This window comes from Schistocerca serialis, chromosome 5 (genome assembly GCF_023864345.2).
Source record: "Schistocerca serialis cubense isolate TAMUIC-IGC-003099 chromosome 5, iqSchSeri2.2, whole genome shotgun sequence".
NCBI classification, from domain to species: Eukaryota; Metazoa; Arthropoda; class Insecta; order Orthoptera; family Acrididae; genus Schistocerca; species Schistocerca serialis.
In genome coordinates, this window is record NC_064642.1 from 203,475,432 (window position 1) to 203,498,442 (window position 23,011).

A 23,011-nucleotide genomic window follows, 5' to 3' on the forward strand; every position below is an offset into this window, starting at 1 on the left:
GGCTATCAATCAAATGCATAGTCAGAGCTGACCTGGAGTTAGCAACATGTTTATGTTCTTTAAATCTAATATGACAGTTCCTTCCTATATGGCCATTGTATTTGTCCTGCATTACAATCAACATGATAAACAGCAGGTCCTTCTTATATGCTTCACAACTTATTAGCCTAGTGCCTGAACTTCAAGGTACAAAATATCAGAACAATATTGGCTATCAAAATTTTTCTTCCAATCTCCTGAGATGTGTAACAAATCCTACAGGACCTAACACTGCTCTTTCATTTACGTGTAATGAAAGGGGCACTTTCTTTCACACAACATACACTTAAGTTCTGTTTCTTATGTTTAGCCTGAGTTGGAACGTATCCTCGTCTATTTGTAGTTTTGTTAACAGATCTGATTTTTTTCTACAAAATTTTTTAAAGTGCTGGTTACGCATCTTTGTGTTTTATATCTAGATGTACAGGTTCTCTTCCTCCTAGTGTTTAATGGTATGCTTAGTCTTATTTGGTTTCCCCACTCTTGGTTTTAAACCTTCCACCAACCACAGCTACACACAACTTTCTTCGCGTCACATGTGGTGTGCATTCTCACTGGTCTCCTCTCTCATCAGTTTATGGTTTTCCTGTTAGTATGGCCAGATGACCAAGACAGTGATTGCTGTTGGGATCCTAAGTAGCTTTCACATATTGTATGCTGTTTTTCCTCTTTTCTATATTTCTTAAGTATTTTGTGCTTCTGTGAGCAATGTCTTTTTTTTCTTTTTTTTATGCATTTGTTGTTGTGGTAACTTCTTAGGTTCTTATTTTATAAAGCAAGACACATTACTTTTGTTCCACAGGCCACAGAGGGTGGAAGACAGCCTTAGTTTTTTATGCTTAAAGTGGGTAATGCCTGATCATCATTTTGCTGCTGTCCAATTTACATTTTCTGAATCGCTGCTTATCCAGAATTGTAAAGTATTGTTTCCATTATTGGAGTGTATCAGAAGATGAAATCATATTATTCCAAAATCATCCATAAACAATAAAACATTACTGATCAACAAATGTTACTGTTTTCCTAATTCTGTGAAAATGGACACGTACAGTTGCAGTTGCCCTGTGAAAAGAGCTCTGAATGTGCACTGTCATAAAGCAGCACAATTGTGGGGTAATGGTTTGTGGACAACAGCATTCATGAAATGCACTGGCCTGCCCAGAGTCCCAACTAGAACCCAATGGATCACTTTTAGGGATGACTTAGAATGTTGACTTCACTCCAGATCCACACATTTAACATCAATATCTCCTCTAATTTCAGCCCTTTAGGAAGAACAGGCTGCCATTTCTCCACATACATTCAGACACCTTACTGAAGAGTCCTCAGCAGAGTTCAAGCCACCATAAAGTCAAAAGCTGGACACACCTCATATTGATATCTGCTAAAAGGTGTCCAGATCATTTCGATCAGGTTTTATATATGCAGATCTGGGCCTCTCACACACAGAAAATCGCATGCATGCAAAGTAAGGTGCAGAGAGTGTTTGCATAGTGCATCGTTCCAAGTTGGCTCAATTCACCTCAGCTCAGCTTGCATGGTGAAGCTGCCAAATAGATTGATAGACAGATTATTCAACACTGAAATAGGTCACTTCATGACAGTTACTACAATAATGGAACAACATGATCCTAAAAAAGCAAATGTTTCCAAAGAACCATTTAAACTGGAGTGGAAACTTTAGTATTTTTGGTTGGTTGTGATGATAATGCCAAAAATAACTGTGAGTGTAAGAAAATCATCTACTGAAAGACACTACAGAAAATTGCATTCAGCAAAGTATAGTGAAATCGTATGGGACACCAGAGAGTAAAAATTAAGGAAGTTGCAAATCATTCAGAAGACAGGTCTGTATCCACAAATGAGATTTGTACGAGCAATTTAGCATGCCTGCCAACCAAAATATGTTAATGATCCTGCAAAACAAACTGAAGACTGTCTACATTCCCCTCAAATGTATATTTGTTTTTGTTTTTCCTTTTGTTATTCCTAACACACGATTTTTTTCCCTTCTAAGTTAGTACAAAGGAGATGACACGTGCTGTGAATGAAGTCTTAAGAGTTAGCTACACAGTTGTTCTACATTTGGCAAGAGCTGGGAAGCTGTTTGTGTCAGGGTCATTAATTAATCATATATTGTTGGTCGTGGCAGAGACAATGAATCCCACATTAGCTCCCACATATGGAAAAATACCACTTTCCAATACGACAGTATTGAATCAGTGACACTGCTAGGAATCTGCATGAACAATTTGCAGACAAAATTGAAAACCTCCTGTCAAAGCCCATTGCACTTGAGTCCATGGATATTAGCAACAAGGCTCAGATGATGACTTACATGTAATGGAAGAGTTCCTAGATTTCTATGATTTTGATGAAGGATAGTGCCACAGGAGCAGATATTTTAGAAGTGATCAAAACGGCAGCTGAAGGAATAGGACTCACTTGGGAAAAGCTGTTTTCTGTAACTGCATACGAATTGCCCGCAATGTGTGGTAAAGTAAAAGGGTTTATTGGCCTAATGCAGGAAAAAAATAACATTCCAAATTTACCTTATAGTCATTGTTTTGCACACCAAGAGGATCTTTGTACAAAAGTCGTCCAGCCTCAATATGTGATGAATGCAATGGTGAGTATCATGAACTATATTCATTCTCATAGGCTCATTCACCAGTTCGAAGAATCTTTTTATTTAATTTGAAGAGGAGTATCCAGGTGTCCCCTACCATGCTGAGGTGCACTGGGTGAGCAAACAAAGAATTATTTCCCAAGTTTTTCAATTACCACACCAAGACTCATTTTTGGTAGACAAAGGATGTCTGGAGCCACTTTTGCCTGTCCCTGCATGGGTAACTGATTTAGGATTTTTAGCAGACATTACGGCTCTTCTAAATATTTAAATCTGAAACTCCAAAATGAAAATAGTCTCATCAAAGATATGGTTGACAAAATAAAAGCTTTGAAATATAAACTTCAGCTCCTTGAAGACAACCTTTCAGAGAAAAGTACACATTTCCCTGAGCTAGGTAAGCGGGAAGGAGCACACTTTGATAAATACGTTGTGGTGCTACAGTCCCTTGAAAATTAATTTAATGACAGATTCCAGATAATGTACTCGTATGTTGACAACAGCAAAATAAAGCTGATTTTGTTAAATGTACATGGTGTAACATACATGAAAAACAATAGTCCACATTACCTGTGTATTTAGAACGTACCTATTTTTAGTACTTCAACTTTATACATTACTTTTATTTGTTAACATTTGGTTTTGTTTGTGTTACAAGAAATTACTAACTTGCAGCCAATACTTGATGTGTTTGTAATACTCTTTTCGATAGCAATTTAAAAACCACCTCTTGATTTACATTTTGAACTAATCAATTTGCAAACTGACAATAGCAGAAAGAATTTACTTTACAATATCAAAGATTTGGCCAAATTCTACCAGAATTTGGTGAAGGACGAATTTCCTAATCTGCACAGTGAAATAAAGATTATTTTTGTATCCACATGTGTAAATGAAAGTTTTTTTTTTAAATTAGATTTCAAGCAAGTATTTTTGATAGTAATATAAAAAATGCTCCAAGAATTTCTGTCAGTCAATCCCTTATTCCAGATCTTAATAGCAAAATGGCAGATAAAAACGTTTTGGTAATGGCAGGATAGGTGGAACGAGCGAGACAAATATAAAGAAAGAGAGAGTCAGCACTATTGCACAATGTCAAGGAGTGGAAGTTTGCACTATCATCAACATAGTGAAGTCATCTCCTGCACTCTTCACTGCACAATGCACTGCTACAAACATCCTGATGTCGATGACACAAATTTTCTTCACAGTGGTAATGATCAGAATGATACTGTGAGCTTGTCTCCAGAGCTCTGGAATGTTAAAGGTTTCTGAGCAGTTGGACATTTGGTGGTGCCAGTCAGTACCTCCTTCGCCAAGGTGTTTTGGCAACTTTAAATGTACGTTTTGTACCCCAACAGCTTTGCATTATTTCAGAGATCAGATACCATTAACAGTTTGTTTTGCAGTGCTGTTGCACAACAGCACAGATTCATGCAGGTCATCAGACAATTTCTTTACTGTGTATCTGGCCTCCTCGCTATTGTGAGTGAGTCGAGATCTATCATCAGCTTACATCCTCACCTCTGTGAGTGGACCCTGTTCTCTTCATTAGTCTCTCACCCAACTTCCTTATTACATCCGAGAAAGGGTATTGCTCTAGCCCATAAAATCATCAGATGACCTGAGAAATTTTTGGCCAATATCTTAACATTGCCAGTCATTCAGGCTATTTGAACAAATTATTTTGTCTTGGCTTATACCACTCATTAAAGATAAATTCATTAGAGGACAAGCTGGCTTTTGACAAGAGTGGTTTTGCACAGTGTGGGTGTACCCAGCTTACCCGGCTTTGAGAAAGGTCTTGTTAATGATGTCACCTGTTCTGAGTGCAGCCTATGACACAGTAAATATTGGGAGACTGCTTCCAAAGGTGTACAATACAGCAAAAGATTACAGCTTTATGAAGATCACTGCAGAGCTGCTGAGCAACAGTAACTTCTATGTTAGCTTTCAAAACATCAAAACATCAAAAAAATGGTCTTTCCCCAGGAATCTTTCTTTCTCCCACATTACTTAGCCTTTATACCAGTAACCAGCCACATAATAAGGGTTGCATGTCATTTGTTAATGCAATCTACCCCTCTCGACCTAAGACATTTGAGACATCGAAAGACAACTTTTGTCTGCTCTTAACTAACTGAGACACTATTAGGAAGTCAACATCCTGAAGCCAAATCCAACCAAAACAGTAGTCAGCACTTTCCACCTCCGCAACAAACAAGCCAACTACCAGTTAGAAGTCTTACAGCTCGGAACTCCTCTCAAACACAGCTCTACCCTTTATGGCAGATTGACATTCAAGGAGCAATGTGACAGTACCAGAATGAAGGACACAGCACAAAACAATGTCTTAAGAAAAATAAAAGGCACAAGTTGGGGAGCGAGCCCACATGTGCTTTAGATGTTGGCTCTAGCCTTGTGTTACTCAGCAGAAGACTAGGCTTCCCCTGGAAAATACCAATCCTGCCACCCAAAACAGGTTGACATTGCTCTTCAACAAACTAGCCACCAGCTGACAGGATGCTTGACACCAGTTCCAATTGAGAAGATCCAAATTCTGGCTGGAAGAGCACCACCAAACATTAGACGCATAGCAACAGCAAAATCTAAAAGGAGCAAAATCCACACTTATGATAAGACACTCACTTCATGTGTCACTGCCCAGTGTCTTTGCAGCAGATCAGAGCTAAAAGTGATTGGATACCACTGCTCGAGTAGCTACCCCCAGGAAACATCTGCTCATCACTCAGTTGCCGTCAAATGGGAAATGGCTGAAGTAAAACTGCTGTGTTAAAATGGGGACTCTGTGATAACCAAGATGAGTAGATGACTAGCCATTTCCTTCACTGCCCTGCATATGCCATCTCCTCAGGCATCATGGCACAAGAGAATGTGGCATCAGTAAGCCCAACAACACTACACACCCTGCCGAGGCACTACACTTCATTTATATGGTCATTATTGGCATGTGAAGAGAAGGAGCAGGAGTAAGTAATAATGTCAGTAGACTTAAAACTTGTGTTGAAAAGATCATCACTCAAACATCCTACTGGTTTAAAGGAAATGGTATCTTGCTGAAAGAAAACTAAACTCAAGATGGTTTTCTACTCTCAAAGACAGGCTTCCAGCAGATTATCTAAGTACGTTAAATTTTTGAGGGTATTTTTAGTTTATGAATTATCTTGTGGTCAGCACATAAAATATGTTAGTAGCAAGTTATCGAGAGTGATTTATTCATTTAGGCAACTTATGGGTTGGTATCTTATTTATTTATTTATTTTATTTTGCATCCAACATCAACTGATCACAAAAATTTTATGTTCCATCTTCTGGATTAGTCAAAGCTTTATTTACTAGAGTTACATATTATATACCTGGTATTATTATCTACACAAATTTTTCTAAATTCAGTCGAGAAAATAATGTTACATTTATGAACTATACATAAAAACAATTTGCTATTGCAATACACAGATTAAGAAATTTGCAGTTTGTGACACAGTCTTCAGATCTGTGATTCATATTTTTAGAAAAAAGTCTTCCATTGTACAAGGTACTAAGTCTAGAAATTAATCTATTGAATACACAGGATTGTTTGGGACCCTTAATTTTAATTTATTTTTTAATTCTGTTATGGGTAATTTGTGGATATTATGGTGGAAGCAATTTAGTAATTTAATGCCTGCATAGTGAGGGCTTTTCTTATAAAGTGTGGTTCTATGAGAGATATTGTGATGTTTATCTCAACCTCTAGTGTTGTGGTCGTGTATTTCTTTATTAAGTATTTTGTTACAGTTTACTGCCATAATCATACAGATTATGAACAGTTCATATTTTACATTCTTTAAACAAAATTCAGCAGGATTCCCTGGCACATTTCTTTCCTATAATTCTAAATGCCTTCTTCTGTAGGATAAGTACTCTTTTTCATATTATCTTTACTGCTAGAACCCCATATCTCTATCCCATAGCTTAGATGGGATTCAAATAGTGCAAAATATGTTTGCCTCAGAGTGGTAGCGTTGCAAAAAGGTGTCAGTTTTCTTAAAGCATGTATGGTAGTAGATAGCTTCTTGCAAATATCATATACATCATCATGCCAATTTAACTCTGCATCAAGTGTCAGGTCAAGAAACTTGGTTGAGTATTCTTTTTTAATCTATTCATCACCCATTAAAATTTGGTTTCCACGAGTTTGCCACCCAAGATAAAATTCAATATAGACTGATTTATTTGTATTTAATTTTAGTTTGTTTTCATTAAAATACTGCAGAATAATGCCTCCTGCAATATTGGATTCCACTTCAAGTTGTGAACAGCCAGGATTATGGCATATTACTGTATCATCTGTGTATAAGATAGCTTTAGTGGTGTTTGTTATAGACTGAATAATATCATTAACATAAATAATAAAAAGAAGTGGTCCTAATAATGACCAAAATTAATGTCAGTAGTGTTTGACTTATATGCTCCCTTTGTAGTACTAATAGTAACTAACTGCTTCCTATTTGTCAAATAGGATCTAAACACACCATGGGCTGTCCCTGAAATTATGTTACCACTTCCTGCTTTTTCATTTTTCGAAAGCATAGTATCATATGGTATTATTCTGTGGGGAAGCTGTTTGTTTGTAAGACATCTCTAACATTACAGAAAAAGTTATTAGAGTAGTAGTTACATCAAAAATGGCACATTGTATACCTTTGCTTTTTGAACAAAAAATCATGACAAAAACAGTTTTTTATATGAAGAAGTAGCTCCAAGAAGCAGTATGCAGAGAGAATCTACAATGTTACAACAATGATGAGTTATAATCCCTTCTACAGACTTTTAAAAACAATTAATAGTTATAAACTCATGGGGCACAAATTATTTAATAAGCTTCCACAAACTGTACAAGATATACCTGAATAAGCATTCAAACACTTCATGACTAGTTATTCACACTCCCGGGATTGGAATGACTCCTTACCCTCTCCCTTAAAACCCACATCCTTTCGTCTTTCCCTCTCCTTCCCTCTTTCCTGATGAGGCAACAGTTTGTTGTGAAAGCTTGAATTTTGTGTGTATGTATGTGTCTGTTTGTGTTTCTATTGACCTGCCAGCACTTTCGTATGGTAAGTCACATCATCTTTGTTTTTTATATATATATATATATATATATATATATATATAAAACAAAGATGATGTGACTTACCATACGAAAGTGCTGGCAGGTCAATAGAAACACAAACAGACACATACATACACACAAAATTCAAGCTTTCACAACAAACTGTTGCCCCATCAGGAAAGAGGGAAGGAGAGGGAAAGACGAAAGGATGTGGGTTTTAAGGGAGAGGGTAAGGAGTCATTCCAATCCCGGGAGCGGAAAGACTTACCTTAGGGGGAAAAAAGGACGGGTATACACTCGCGCACACACACACACACACACACATATCCGTCCACACATATACAGACACAAGCAGACATATTTAAAGACAAGACATATTAAAGACAAGAAACTCTTTGTCTTTAAATATGTCTGCTCGTGTCTGTATATGTGTGGATGGATATGTCTGTGTGTGCCAGTGTATACCCGTCCTTTTTCCCCCTAAGGTAAGTCTTTCCACTCCCGGGATTGGAATGACTCCTTACCCTCTCCCTTAAAACCCACATCCTTTCGTCTTTCCCTCTCCTTCCCTCTTTCCTGATGAGGCAACAGTTTGTTGCGAAAGCTTGAATTTTGTGTGTATGTTTGTGCGTCTATCGACGTGCCATCTTTGTTTTATATATATGTGTAATATCTGAATATTTGTAATAGGTACGATGTAACACCCAATATTGTGCCTTATTAGGTACAATGGTGCATTTGTATCATGTATATGTAATCACATATGTACATATGACTGTACTAAACTTGTAATAAAAAAAAAAAAAAAAAAAAAAAAGGAAAGAAAGAAAAAAAATGCTATGACGTTTGCAAAAGACACCAGTTGGTGTCTCCATGCAAAAAAATACAATAAATAAATAAATTGTTTATCACTTTGTGAATCAGCACGACATATTTATGGACTACACAATATAATACCAGCTTTTGAACTGTGCTGAAGTCAGCTATACAATCAAAACCTTGATGTTGGGAGAGGAGTTGTAGAAAATGTCAATAGTTCTGAATTGTAATATTTACCTTGTGCATCAGTACTGCTCGCTTTGAAGCATCCATTGTCCTCCATTCTGAACCCCTCTTGAATGCTGCTTTGGCTGCAGCAACTGCTTTGTCTACATCTGCCTGTAAGATTCGGTTTCATCACCAATCAAAGAAAGCTGTGTTTACGAGTTGAGTAAGCATTTTTTCGTAAGAATGAGAAAATTAAAATTTCTGTACCTTGTCACCCTCTGAAACATCAGCAATTTTTTCTCCATTTGTGGGGTTGTAAACAGGAAATTTCTTCCCGGAAACTGAATCAACAAATTCATTGTTGATGAATATCTGAAAAAAAAAGGATTATGTCTGTTACGTTGCCTTCAGACTAAAATACAGAAAACAACAAAGTATGAAAACTAAAATCAAAAACTGTTCAAGGATTCACTCTGATATTGCACACACACGCACACTTTTTTTTAGTATGGGGAATAACAAGTATCACACTTCCCCATTTTCTCGTTCCACAATCAGTACTACCGTACAGCGTACTGACGTTGTGTGTCTATGAGCGATGTCCAGATTGCTTGAAGTCTGCAATTATTTCGCTTCATCCGACCAACTGTAGGAGTTATTAGTTAACAACCTACGGGAACGGTTCGAAATCTGCCTTGCTCCAAGTGCAGCGGCTTATTTCAGTTTCTCTGTTTCAGCCAACATGTTTACAGTCATTCCTAATTTCATCATAGTTAGCCCTCTCTATCAACCCCCTGGCCGTCGCTTTTCCACATCTCCTAGATCTGCAAAAACCGGTTTTCGGATTCGGAGTGGTCACTATTCACTGGGAGTCAACAAAGCAAACATTAAACGAATTCAGAGACGTGATTATATAATTGTAACGGGTCCGTACAACCCATGTGATAGTTTAACAGATGCCCAGGGAACGTGAGGAATTTTTTGGAAGAAAGATGAGGTTTTTGCGAAATTGTCTAGGGACGAATTTGGAGAAATAGTACCCGAAGACGGCATCATTTATTCTACTCCACCGTCGCCAACCTCGCGTGGAGCCTAATAGAATGAAAGAAAAGAGATCAGGCACTTAAAGCGGCATAAAGACAGTTAACTTTCCTAGTTCCATACGCGTATGGAATAGTATATGACTGTCGCTAATACTGGTACGAAGTACCCTCGGCCATGCACCATACAGTGGGTTCCAGAGTGTAACATCATTAATACAGTTCCCTACAGACAATACAAATTTCTATGTAGTCCATTCTTGCGGCATTTTCTTCTTTAAAAGAAAGCACTGTTGGCGACAGCTATGATCTTGACACTTTGTAAATCCAGCACTAACCTGTGTGTACTTGATGTCCACTTTTTTCGCCATGATGTTGAGAATTTGGTCCTCTTCTCTCCACTACCGGCCTCTTCCAGCAGATGACACAATGTAAACAGGGCGGGCAGCTTAACGCAGTATTTATCCTGGACCCGCCTTCTTCCCCTGCGCTACTCACACGCCCCCCACTCCTTCCTCTTCCCGTATCAGGCAGACGCCGCTTCCCCTCTTCGCTAACAGCCTTGGGTCCTAATGTGACATTGTATCAAACTGCAAGTCACTCTGTATGCTTCATTGTGCAATCTTCTGTAACAATGTTACCGTATTGTCTGTTTTTCCACTCCCACAATTTTGTGTGATCTGTAAGGGTATACAGATGAGCTGTTGTTTCCACAGTATGTATACAATGGAAACAACTCGGCTGTATACCCGGAAGCGTAGAGATAAGCATTATTTTGTGCTTTGCAGTCAAGCGCGGATCCAGGGTTCGGTTCTTTGGGAGTAGAGGTAAGAAGGCGTCACAATCTGTTCGTAATTTAAGAGGATTTTCAAAATACGTTTCGTCTTCGCCGTCTCTGACGACGTATGAGAATGACTCCTAAACCCCCTTAAGAGTTTTTTGTTGTTGTTCAGTACGTAGGTTACTATCGCTGTGGATCACGGCTTCTCAAACTTTTTCCTCGGCAACCTCTATCGTACATGCGCGTTTCCTCACGATCTCCTCTAAGTTTCTACATTTACATCCACACTCTGCGAACCACTGTTAAGTGCATGGCAGAAGGTACATCCCATTGTAACAATTACGCGGGCTTCTTCCGTTTATAGAGCGTGGGGAAAAAATGACGATGCTATGATCTAGGGATAGAAAAGGGGGGGGGGGCGTGTCATGACCCAGAGTGGTAGGTTTTTGGGAGGCGAAAAAATCTTAAATTTTAAAATGGTTCCAAAAGGATGAATTATATAACACAATGGAATTTTTCCTTACATGAGAAAGTGTGGAAATAATTTGGAAATGCAAATCCCTGATAAAATATGGTTTCTTACGGTACTGGAAATTATCTACAATATTGTGAAACAGATCCCTTTGGTGTGTCCTTCAAAATAGCGAAGATTGTAGTGACAGCGTTGACAGTTTAATTTATACCATGTGCGCCTACTAACCACTTGAAATGTACCTACGTCTGCTTGAAAGCCCCTACAGATGTGAAAAAACTTTTAATAAGAAAATAAAGATAAATGTCGGTATTATGATGGCCTGACAGTTCCTATAAAGTAACCTTAAACTTAATTTTAATTATGAACAGCCTCAGTTGCACCGTTTACCTAGAATTTACCTAGGTTTCAGTCGGGATAGCCCAACTTTCTTCAGAATAACAGTATCTACTGTTTGTCCATAGTGGACATCGTCAAGCTAAAACTACAAATCCAAAAATTATCGTCAAACTGTAGAACTTATCTGGCACTGCCTCGGCCCCACTTCGCGACCGCGATGCGGCAGCCACGAGTGCTGTACTAGAAAAGTGCCAGATAAGTTTCACAGTTTGACGATAATTTATGGATTTGTAGTTTTAGCTTGACGATGTCCACTATGGACAAACAGTAGATACTGTTATTCTGAAGAAGGTTGGGTTATCCCGACTGAAACCTAGGTAAACGGTGCAACTGAGGCTGTTCATAATTAAAATTAATATTTATACAGTTGCTGACAGGGCCTTAAACTCCTATAACAATATCGCTGATAAAAACACTTTGTAATAAATAAAGAATAAGTAAAATAAGCACTGCCCGACTTATGCGATAGCCGGCCGAAGTGGCCGTGCGGTTAAAGGCGCTGCAGTCTGGAACCGCAAGACCGCTACGGTCGCAGGTTCGAATCCTGCCTCGGGCATGGATGTTTGTGATGTCCTTAGGTTAGTTAGGTTTAACTAGTTCTAAGTTCTAGGGGACTAATGACCTCAGCAGTTGATGAGTCCCATAGTGCTCAGAGCCATTTTTGAACTTATGCGAAAGTCGTTTGAACCCAGACAGTGTGATTAAGTGCCGTTTACACGTGGAAAGCTGCATGATATCCTTCCATCTGCTGTGGGTCTGCCATTAATACTGTGCCACGCACCTCTCAATTAATTTCTTCTGTTTTCTCTGTGACATATTTTAAGTTTTCCCTCAATCCCTTTTATTTCTCAGATTGAAGCCATAATCAGTAGATAATATTAAATCATAAGGAAAAAACCTATCAATCTCTATTTTGGACCTGAAGCAACTAAATTGTACTACACGAACTGTTATGCAGTTCCGCCGTATTTCACATCGTTTGCGTCCCAACAACTTTATTGAGGATTTAACTCTTACTTTTCGCTAAAAGAAATGAAAATGATTTCAAAATTGCTTGTCTTAAGCCATAAATCGTGGTCGTAATACGTCGGAAAGCACGCTGTCTCGATACCCGACTTGCTTAACATACTAACTACACACTAAATAAGCAGTGGTGATTTATACACTTTTTTCAGCAAGTAAAACATTTACACGTAAATCAATCGCTGTCGTGTGACCATCCAATTGGTAATGGCAGAGGCGCCGGCGATACTGCCGACAATACAGCTCTGACATGTCAGGTTGCTACATGTGGTCTCGTGCTGCAATTATTGTTTCCTCCAGAACTGCTTCGGCGGTGCCGTATCATAACACTGCTGTTTTATTCTAACCGGATGATGACCATCAGTGCTAAATGAAATATGCGAATGCAATTCATCTCATGGAAATGAAGAATGAAACCAGGGAACTACCATTGCTGTAAGAGACCGAGTATTGATCTTACAGCAGTGGATAATGTAGCTGGTTGTTAGAATTTATAGAACACAGCATTTTATTTACTTATTTTGTATTTTTTCTTTTTTAGGTGGAAGATCCTTATATTTCTTAATTGGGTTAGAAATCTGTCCCTACAATGAAAAGAAGGGAGCCAAAACTTTCTACACATAGGGACATACTCCTAAGCAGCTTATTCACTGCGCGTTGCTTCCAGATGCACACTATGTGATCAAAAGTATATGGACACTCCCAAAGACATACGTTTTTCATATTAGGTGTGAATTGGGCTGCCACCTACTGCCAGGCACTCCATATCAGCGACCTCAGTAGTCATTAGACACCGTGAGAGAGCAGAATGGGGCGCTTCGCGGAACTCACGGACTTCGAACGTTGTCAGATGACGGGGTGTCACTTGTGTCATACGTCTGTGCGAGAGATTTCCACACTCCCTAGGTCCACTTTTCCGAGGTGATGATGAAGTGGAAACTTGAAGGCACACATACAGCACAAAAGGGTACAGTTCGACCTCGTCTGTTGACTGACAGAGGGCCGGCCGAAGTGGCCGTGCGGTTAAAGGCGCTGCAGTCTGAAACCGCAAGACCGCTACGGTCGCAGGTTCGAATCCTGCCTCGGGCATGGGTGTTTGTGATGTCCTTAGGTTAGTTAGGTTTAACTAGTTCTAAGTTCTAGGGGACTAATGACCTCAGCAGTTGAGTCCCATAGTGCTCAGAGCCATTTGAACCATTTTTGACTGACAGAGACCGCCGACAGTTGAAGAGGGTCGTAATGTGTAATAAGCAGACGTCTATCCAGACCATCACACAGGAACTCCAAATGTATCAGGATCCACTGCAAGTAGTATTACAGTTAGGCGGGAGGTGAGAAAACTTGGATTTCATGGTCGAGCGGCTGCCCATAAGGCACACATCACGCCGATAAATGCCACATGACGCCTCGCTTGGTGTGAGGAGCGTAAACAGGACGACTGAACAGTGGAGAAACGTTGTGTGGAGTGACGAATCGCGGTACACAATGTGGCGATCCGATGACAGGGTGTGGGTGTGGCGAATGCCCAGTGAACTTCTTCTGCCAGCGTGTGTAGTGCCAACAGTGAAATTCGGAGGCGGTTGTGATATGGTGTGGTCGTGTTTTTCTTGTAGGGGGCTTGCACCCCTTGTTGTTTTGCGTGGCACTATCACAGCACAGGCCTACATTGATGTTTTAAGCACCTTCTTGCTTCCCACTGTTGAAGAGCAATTCGGGGATGGTGAATGCATCTTTCATCACGATCGAGCACCTGTTCACAATGGACGGCCTGTGGCGGAGTGGTTACACGACAATAACATCCCTTTAATGGACTGGGCTCCGCAGAATCCTGACCTGAGTCCTATAGAACAATTTTGGGATGTTTTGGAACGCCGACTTCGTGCCAGGCTTCACCGACCGACATCGATACCTCTCCTCAGTGCAGCACTCCGTGAAGAATGTGCTGCCATTCCCCAAGAAACCTTCCAGCACCTGATTGGACATACGCCTGCGAGAGTGGAAACTGTCATCAAGGCTAAGGGTGGGCCAACACCATATTCAATTCCAGCATTACCGATGGAGGGCGCTACGAACTTGTAACTCATTTTCAGCCAGGTGCCCGGATACTTTTGATCACATAGTGTAAGAGATTCGCTTGCGGCAGACCACTACGTGTTCGTCGCTTTTGTGTGTTGCACGTTCTGTGTTCACCCTTGGTCGACTGTGGACACATCAGTTCGCCACTCGTCGACAGCGTGGATTGTTCTCGTGCAGCGTCTGTCCTTATTTTGATGTATAACATAATCGAAATCGATAATAATCCAAAATGAGAGGCACGTGGCTGGATGTGAGAATTGTTGCGCCGACGGATGCAAAGTTGAAGCAGACTAATGCGTAATATGGTATTTGAGACGTTGGGAAATACGGTCAGAAGCCGTCGTTATCTGATTTCGAACTCTCGATTTCTATAATTGAACAATCGTAAAGATAATGGATACCCAATCTCGTTTTGGTATCTAAATTTCTTTTCTAATAATTTTCCATAAGTTCTCGCTCATACTTTTATTATTCAAAAGCTAAACTCTGTCCGAACAGGCCACAAAGGCCCAACGGTATGATCTGAACTTTCTTTTTTGGTTTCACATCACTTCTTTGCACTTCTGCAACTGTATCCAAACCCCACACTTTTCTCGCTATGGAATAAATATTGGAGCAGTCGTTACCATTAATTTTAGTTTTTATTTATTTATGTATGTTGTGGTTTTTCATTCATTTACTTAATAAAGACTTGTTATAGGATAGGCCTAAATCTGTTTTGTCTAACGGCGATACAGGTTGCCAAATGTCATCCGCCTTTGGAAACCCATTTTTGGAAATCCTATTTCTTCTACTATGGTGTGTTTACTTGTTCTTGTTCCCTGAGCCCCATAGTTCTGCTCGGAACTCGTTGACGCAACTCGGAAAGCTTCGTGGCTTTTGCATCTTCTGACAGTCTGCGATTTACGCCGCAGTGAACAATCGTTAAGAGTGCACTGAACAAGTGTGCGTTCATTTCTTTGCCTTTGTGGTGTGATATGAGTATGTACCGCATATGAATATAAGTGTCTAAGTAAATAGGCGATTTCCCGAAATCTGACTCTCCCGCGCGCCATTTATACAAGAACAAGCAATCGGTATGAAGTGCATACCGTGAGTGTGGGAGGAACAGCGAGAACTCTATTCGCTTCTACTTCCCTCTTGTTACTCCCTTGCGGTGGTCATGGTGCTTCTCCCTCGGCATAGCATGCTTCCCTCTGCCCAAGGAACGACAAAAATTAAACAGATTTTAGTAATGTACTCTGCGAGTGACGTAAATTTATTTTGGAGTTATAACTCAAAATGTAAATGCTTCAGTTTCACTAGCTGGTGTCCCATGCATGGCTCCGGGCTTTAAGACGTACTCACGTCAAAAAGACGTGTGAGTAAGTGTGATATGTGACAATAAGACGCCACGGACGAATGACATTGTGAAAAAGGTTAACTATGTCTGAACATGCAGAGAGAGAGAGAGAGAGAGAGAGAGAGAGAGAGAGAGAGAGAGCGGAGGTGGGGGTGAGGGGGGTGGAGGGGATGGGGATGGGGGGCGCTTAAAATTTTCGCAGGACAGCCAAATCCCTGGAGCCGAACCTGGCTCTAATTAATCTAATCTTCTCCACACGATCCACATGGGAGCGATATATTTTTGGTTGCAGTATATTCCTAGAGTCATCATTTAAGGCCGGTTGTTGAAACTTTGTAAGTAGAGTTTCTTGGGATAGTCTACGTCTATCTTCAAGAGTCGGCCAGTTCAGTTCTTTCAACATCTCTGTGAAACTCAAAACACATTTGTGAGCATTCGTGTTGTCCTTCCCTGTGTACGTTCAGTACCCCCTGTTAGTCCTATTTAGTACGAGTACCCTATACAAGAGCAATATTCTAGGATGGATCGCACGAATTAACTGTAAGCAATCTCCTGCGTAGACTGAAAGCATTTCCTAGTATTCCCGAAATAAACTGAGTCTGCTATCGGCTTTACCCACAACTGAGCCTATGTGATCTTCCCCTTACCATTTCATGTCCCTGCAAAGTGTTGCACTCAGGTATTTGTGTGAGTTGACAGATTCCACCCGTGATCAGTCATAGATTTCGTTTATATCCAATACGATCGTACTTTTGCTGTTTAGCATAGGTGTGGTACTGACAAGGGAACCTCCCCATCGCAACCCCCTCAGATTTAGTTATAACTTGGCACAGTGGATAGGCCTTGAAACACTGAACACAGATCACTCGAGAAAACAGGAAGAAGTTTATGGAACTATGAAAAAAATAAGCAAAATATACAAACTGACTAGTCCATCCGCAAGATAGGCAACATCAAGGATAATGAGAGCTCAGGGTCACCGTGGTCAGCGCGGGCAGCTGCGTAACAAAAGGTTCTTGGTTCAAGTCTTCCCTCGAGTGAAAATTTTACTTTCTTTATTTTCGCAAAGTTATGATCTGTCCGTTCGTTCATTGACGTTTCTGTTCACTATAATAAGTTTAGTGTATGTGTTTTGCGACCGCACCGCAAAACCGTGCGATTAGTAGACGAGAGGACGTGCCACTCCAATGGGAACCGAAAACATTTGATCGCAAGGTCATAGGTCAACCGATTCCTCCACAGGAAAACACGTCTGACATATTCTACACGACACTGGTGACGGCATGTGCGTCACATGACAGGAATATGTTGTCGACCCACCTAACTTGTACACTTGGCGAATGGGTAAAAAGATTCTTCTACCGTGCCCGATTTAGGTTTTCTTGTGGATGTGATAATCACTCCCAAAAAAGTGATCAAAACATAAGAGTTTGTTACATAAACTGCAACAAATGAATGCAACAGTTTCACAGTCGCTCAGTTTTCCCTGTACTCTGTCAAAACATATGTTTTTAACGTTTTCAAATTTTCCGTGTGTAGACCGTCAAATCCTGCATATGTCCAAACAAATCTGAACATGTCCTGGAATTTTGGAGAGCGAAGTTGATTTTGTGTGAGTGCCTGAACTTTGATAATTGTCTGAAAATAAAAAATTAAAATTTTCACTCTAGGGGAGACTTGAACCTTTTTTTTTTTTTAAACGTATATAGACTTTTATTTACAAAATAACAATTTAGTTTTACAAATACAGTTTAAATTTTACTTGTAAAGACGAGACAATCCATTCTTTGCTTTTATTTTTCTGTTACTGTACTGTCCAGGTAATTATTTCATTTGGTGTTTTTTTTTAAATATTTTTTTTCCTAGTTCCACACAACTTCTTCCTGTTTTCTCCATTGATCTGTGTTCAGTTTTTCAAGGCCTATCCACTGTGCTAACTTATAAGTAAATCTGAGGGGGGTGTGATGGGGAGGTTCCCTTGTGAGTGAAATGCTTGTCGGAAATTTAGGCATACAGCATCTGCCTGCCTTGATCCATGGCTTCCAGGATGTCATGCGAGAGAAGTCGCGCGAGTTCGTTTTCACAAAATTGATATTTTCGGAATCCGTACTGGTTGGCATGGAAGAGGCCCTTCTGTCCGAGACATCTCATTACATTGGAGCTCAGAGTATGTTCAAAGATTCTACGTTTACATCAAACAGATGTCAAGGATATAGCACTGTAATTTTGTGGCTCCCTTGTGCTACCTTTCTTGTAGATGGATGTGACCTGTGCTTTCTTGCAACTGGTGAGCATGGTTTTTTGTTAGAGGGATCTACTAGCGATTATAATTAACAGAGAGGCTAACTGGGTATAGAATTCCATGGGTCCCTGGGGCTTTGTTCAGTTTTAACGATTCTAGCTGTTTCTCAGCGCCACTGACACTGATATCTATTTCACTCATTTTTTCAGTGGCTTAAGAATTAAATTTGGGCAGAGCAATGCTCCTGGAGATTCCTTTTTTAAAGGAACATTTGAAAACAGAATTAAGTATTTCCGCATTTGCTTTGCTTCTCTAAATTTCAGTTCCTTCTTGCCCATGAGTGTCTGGACACTCCCTTTTGTGCCACTAACAGCCTTCACATACGACCAGAATTTCTTTGGGATTTGTGGAATCCTTGAAGACTTCACGCATTGCTCTCTTGACGGCAAAACACGCTTCATTCCGCATCTCTCTATCGTCTTTAGTACTGTTCCGAACTATTTGCTCCAGGTAGTTTTTAGGAAAAGGATTTGGTAATAAATGTTAATTGTAACCAATGCTGACAGCGAACACAAAGAATCAATACACTGCGTATGTTTCTATATGAACACTATCACAACGACACTCTTTTACTGAAATCCTGACCGAGTGAATTTTTGCACGCGGAAAATATTTGATAAAAAATACTTGAACTAGATAAGTAAATTATTAAAGAACTATGATTACAACATACTACGATCCAACCAAGGGAATGAACAAAAAGAATGTGATACTAAAATTTCAGAAAAACGCTATTAATTTATAAATACAATTTGAATATAAAAGGATATTTTACTGAAAGCTGAAAAAACATAAATTTGCCTTCAGTGCGATGGATGTGGCTGCTTATCCTGACACAATAGCTCGAATTTGGTTGCTGCTGCGAATCAGTGTGTTGCAAGAGCTCCCGAGAGTCGTGTACCTGTGATATCTGTACCAAAGTTACCTCAAATACTACCCTGTCCTGTAAATGGTTCAAATGGCTCTGAGCACTATGAGACTCAACTGCTGAGGTCATTAGTCCCCTAGAACTTAGAACTACTTAAACCTAACTAACCTAAGGACATCACAAACATCCATGCCCGAGGCAGGATTCGAACCTGCGACCGTAACGGTCTTGCGGTTCCAGACTGCAGCGCCTTTAACCGCACGGCCTGTCCTGTAAATTCTGTCTCCTCTGCAGAAAGTACAGAATCTCTTATCAACCGTCCACTTGATTGCGAGCGACGTGTCAGTGGTAGACTAGGCGTCCTGTACGGGGTGGACGGGGACCAGAGAGGACTCAGGGTGTTGCACCGATCCCCCAAACCAACAAGTTTAAGGTGCTGTCTTTCACTGAAACTGAGCCAATGGGACTCACTTCACCTGCTTTGGGGAAACCTGTTTTGTCCGGTGTCAGGACCAGGCAAACACTAAAGGACAGGGTATATTAATCGTCGGCAGTTCAAACGAATGGTGGTACTCCTTAGGAAAATGGCAGCAAGAGACAGAAAAGGGCACCAGGCGCGCTCACATGTTGAAGAGCCTATTCCGACAGCCATTGAGGGAACAGGGTCCAACCAACTGCAGATTGTGGCGCACCTTGGAACAAATGATGCCTGTCGTCTGGGCTCCGAGGTCACTCTTGGGTCATTGCAGCGACTGGCAGAGAAGGTTGAAAAGACCAGCCTTGCGCGCGGAGTTTCGACGAAGCTCACAATTTGTAGCGTTGTCTCGAGAACTGATCGTGGCCCTTTGGTTTTGAGTCGAGTGGAAGGACTGAACCAGAGACTTCGAAGGTTCTGTCACAAACTAGGCTTCTACCTCCTGGACTTGCGCCACATGGTTGAGAACTGTAGGGTTCCTCTGAATAGGTCAGGTGTGCACTATTTGTCAGAGGCTGCTACTCAGGTAGCTGACTGTGTGTGGCGTGCACACAAGGTTTTTTTTAGATTAGGTGACCCTCCATCCAATCCAAATAACGATAGCTGCAAGAAACCCAGAAGTATCAGTGTAAGATCGAAAGAAATGCTTCCCACAGGTGACAGTATTAAAATCGTAATGGTAAACTACCGCAGGATTCCCAACAAAGTGCCAGAGTTCGAAGTGCTCATGAAAAAACAGTGAAGCTCACATAACACTAGGTACAGAAAGCTGGCTGAAACCTGAAATTGATAGCAGTGAGATTTTTTGGGAAATTTTAAGTATATATCGAAAGGATAGGCAAATGAGAAATGGAGGGGGTGTATTTGTCGCAGTAGACAAGACACTCAAACCCACCGAGGTAGAAATTGAAGCTGCATGTGAATCTGTTTGGACAAGAGTCAGTATCATGGGTGGGCATAAAATGATAATTGAACCCTTCTATCGCACAGAAGACTCATTTCCTGATGTAACCCAAACTTTAGAGGAAATCTCAGTTTCTTGTATGTAAGTTCCCCAGTCACACTGTAATCATCGGTGGAGACTTTAATCTTCCAACAGTCAATAGGGGGAAAATTTCGATTTTGTTAATGGTGGGCTACAGTCGCAGGTTCGAATCCTGCCCTGGGCATGGATGTGTGTAATGTCCTTAGGTTAGTTAGGTATAAGTAGTTCTAGGAGACTGATGACCTCAGAAGTTGAGTCCCATAGTGCTCAGAGCCATTTGAACCATTTTGTTAATGGTGGGCGCTGTAGGACATTCTGTGAAACACTACTAAATATCTTCTCTGAAAACTAGAACAGATAGTTAGAAACCGCGCTCATGATGGAAATAATTCGATCTAATGGCAACAAACAGACCTGACCTCTTTGAGGATGTTCACGTCGAAACTGGTATCAGCAGCCATAACATGAGTATGGCAACAATGATTACCAAGGTACAAAGGACAACTGAAACAAGCAGAAAGATATATATGTTCAGTAAACTAGATAAAAAATCAATATTGTCTGTCTCAGTGAGGAACTTGAAACTTTCAGCACTGGTCAGGAGCATGTAGAGGAACTTTGGCCCAAGTGTAAAAGAATAGTTGTCTGGATAGATATGTACCCAGTAGAACAGTTCATAATGGGAGGGAACTTCCATGGTATACAGTCACTGAATGAAACTTTTAAAGACACTGAGATTACCGGGATTACTGAGCAATAGGTGTAAAACAAAGGCTGGGGCTATAGAGAGAGAAAGAGAGGTGCTGAATGAAACGCGTTTGACTGTCAAGACAGCAGTGCATAATGCCTTCAATGACTACCGTAACAGAATATTGTCAAGTGACCAAAGAAATTCCGATCGCATGTAAAGGCTCTTAGTGACACCAAAGTTAGTGTCCAGTCCCTAGCGAATGAGACAGGAACTGAAATTGAGGGTAGCAAGGCAAAAGCTGAATTGCTTAACTCCGTTTTCAAATGTTCCTTTACAAAGGAAAACCCAGGAGAACTGCCTCAATTTAATCCTCGTACCACTGAAAAGCTGAATGAAATAGGTATTAACGGCTGAAATTGTTAAAATTGAACAAAGCTTCAGGCCCCGATGGAGTCCCTGTTAGATTTTACACGGAATTTATGGCCCCTCTTCTGACGATAATCTATCGTAGATCCCTCGACAAAAACACTTACCCAGTTCTTGGAAAAGGCACAGGTCACACCCATCTACAAGAAGGATAGTAGAAGTGATCCACAAATCTGCCGTCCGGTATCCTTGATATTGATTTGTTGTAGAATCTTAGAACATATACTGAGCTCAAACATAATGAGGTATCTGGAACAGAACGGCCTCCTCAATGCCAACCAGCATTTCGAAAACATCGATCATGTGAAACCCAATTCGCACTTTTCTCACGTGACATACTGAAAACTTTGGATCAAGTCAACCAGGTAGAAGCAGTGAAATCTTGATTTCAGAAAAGCATTTGGCTCAGTACCGCATCTACGCTTGTTGTCAAAAGTACCATCATGTGGGATATCAAGTGAAATTTGTGAGTGGATTGAGGATTTTTTGGTTGGAAAGGGTATTGGGACCCTTGCTATTCATATTGTATATTAATGACCTTGCCGACAATATTAATAGTAAAATCAGGCTTTTTGCAGATGATGCAGTTTTCTATAACGAAGCGCTATCTGAAAGAAGCTGCATAAATATTCAGTCGGATCTCGATAATATTTCAACGTGGTGCAGAGATTGGTAACTTGCTCCAAATGTGCAGAAATGTAAAAGTTTGCACTTGACAAAACGAAAAAAAAAAACGTAGTATCCTATGACTATAATATCAGTGAGTCACTGTTGGAATCGACCAACTCATTCAAATACCAGGGTATAACAGCTTGTAGGGATATGAAATGAAATGATCACGCAGGTTCAGTCGTGGGTAAAGCAGGTGGCGACTTAGGTTTATTGGTAGAATTCTGGGACGGTGCAATGAGTCTACAAAGGAGATTGCTTACTCACAAATCACTCGTGCGATCGGTTCTAGAATGTTGCTCAGGTGTGTGAGACCCGTACCAGATAGACTAATAGGGGACAGGGGATATTGAACGTATACAGAGAAGGGCAGCACGAATGGTGACAGGTTTGTTTAATTCGTGGGAGAATGCCACAGAGATACTGAAAGAACTGAACTGCAAGACTCTAGAAAAAAGACGTGAACTATCCCGAGAAAGTCTATTAACAAAGTTGGCTTTAAGTGATTACTCTAGAAATGTACTACATCCCCTTACGTATCGCTAACATAGGGATCGTGAGGATAAGATCAGAATACTTACTGCACGCACAGAGGCATTCAGACAATCATTCTTCCCGCTCCCCGTACGTGAATGGAACAGGAAGAAACTCTAATAACTGGTAGAATGGGGCGTACCCTCTGCCATGCGCC

The 23,011-nt window shown here is 40.5% G+C and overlaps 1 protein-coding gene across 1 annotated transcript in view; it reads right to left on the reverse strand.

The window, feature by feature from the left end:
* The window catches only part of LOC126481478 (aldehyde dehydrogenase 1A1-like), a 39,556-nt gene extending 29,251 nt beyond the window's left edge, over positions 1-10,305 (reverse strand). The window contains exons 1-3 of the mRNA XM_050105257.1: positions 10,150-10,305; positions 9,039-9,143; positions 8,841-8,942 (exon numbers count right to left, since the gene is read on the reverse strand). Of these exons, the coding sequence (XP_049961214.1) occupies positions 8,841-8,942; positions 9,039-9,143; positions 10,150-10,182 (240 nt within the window). The 5' untranslated portion in view covers positions 10,183-10,305. The remainder of the gene's footprint in view (positions 1-8,840; positions 8,943-9,038; positions 9,144-10,149) is intronic.
* Positions 10,306-23,011: the final 12,706 nt, after the last annotated feature.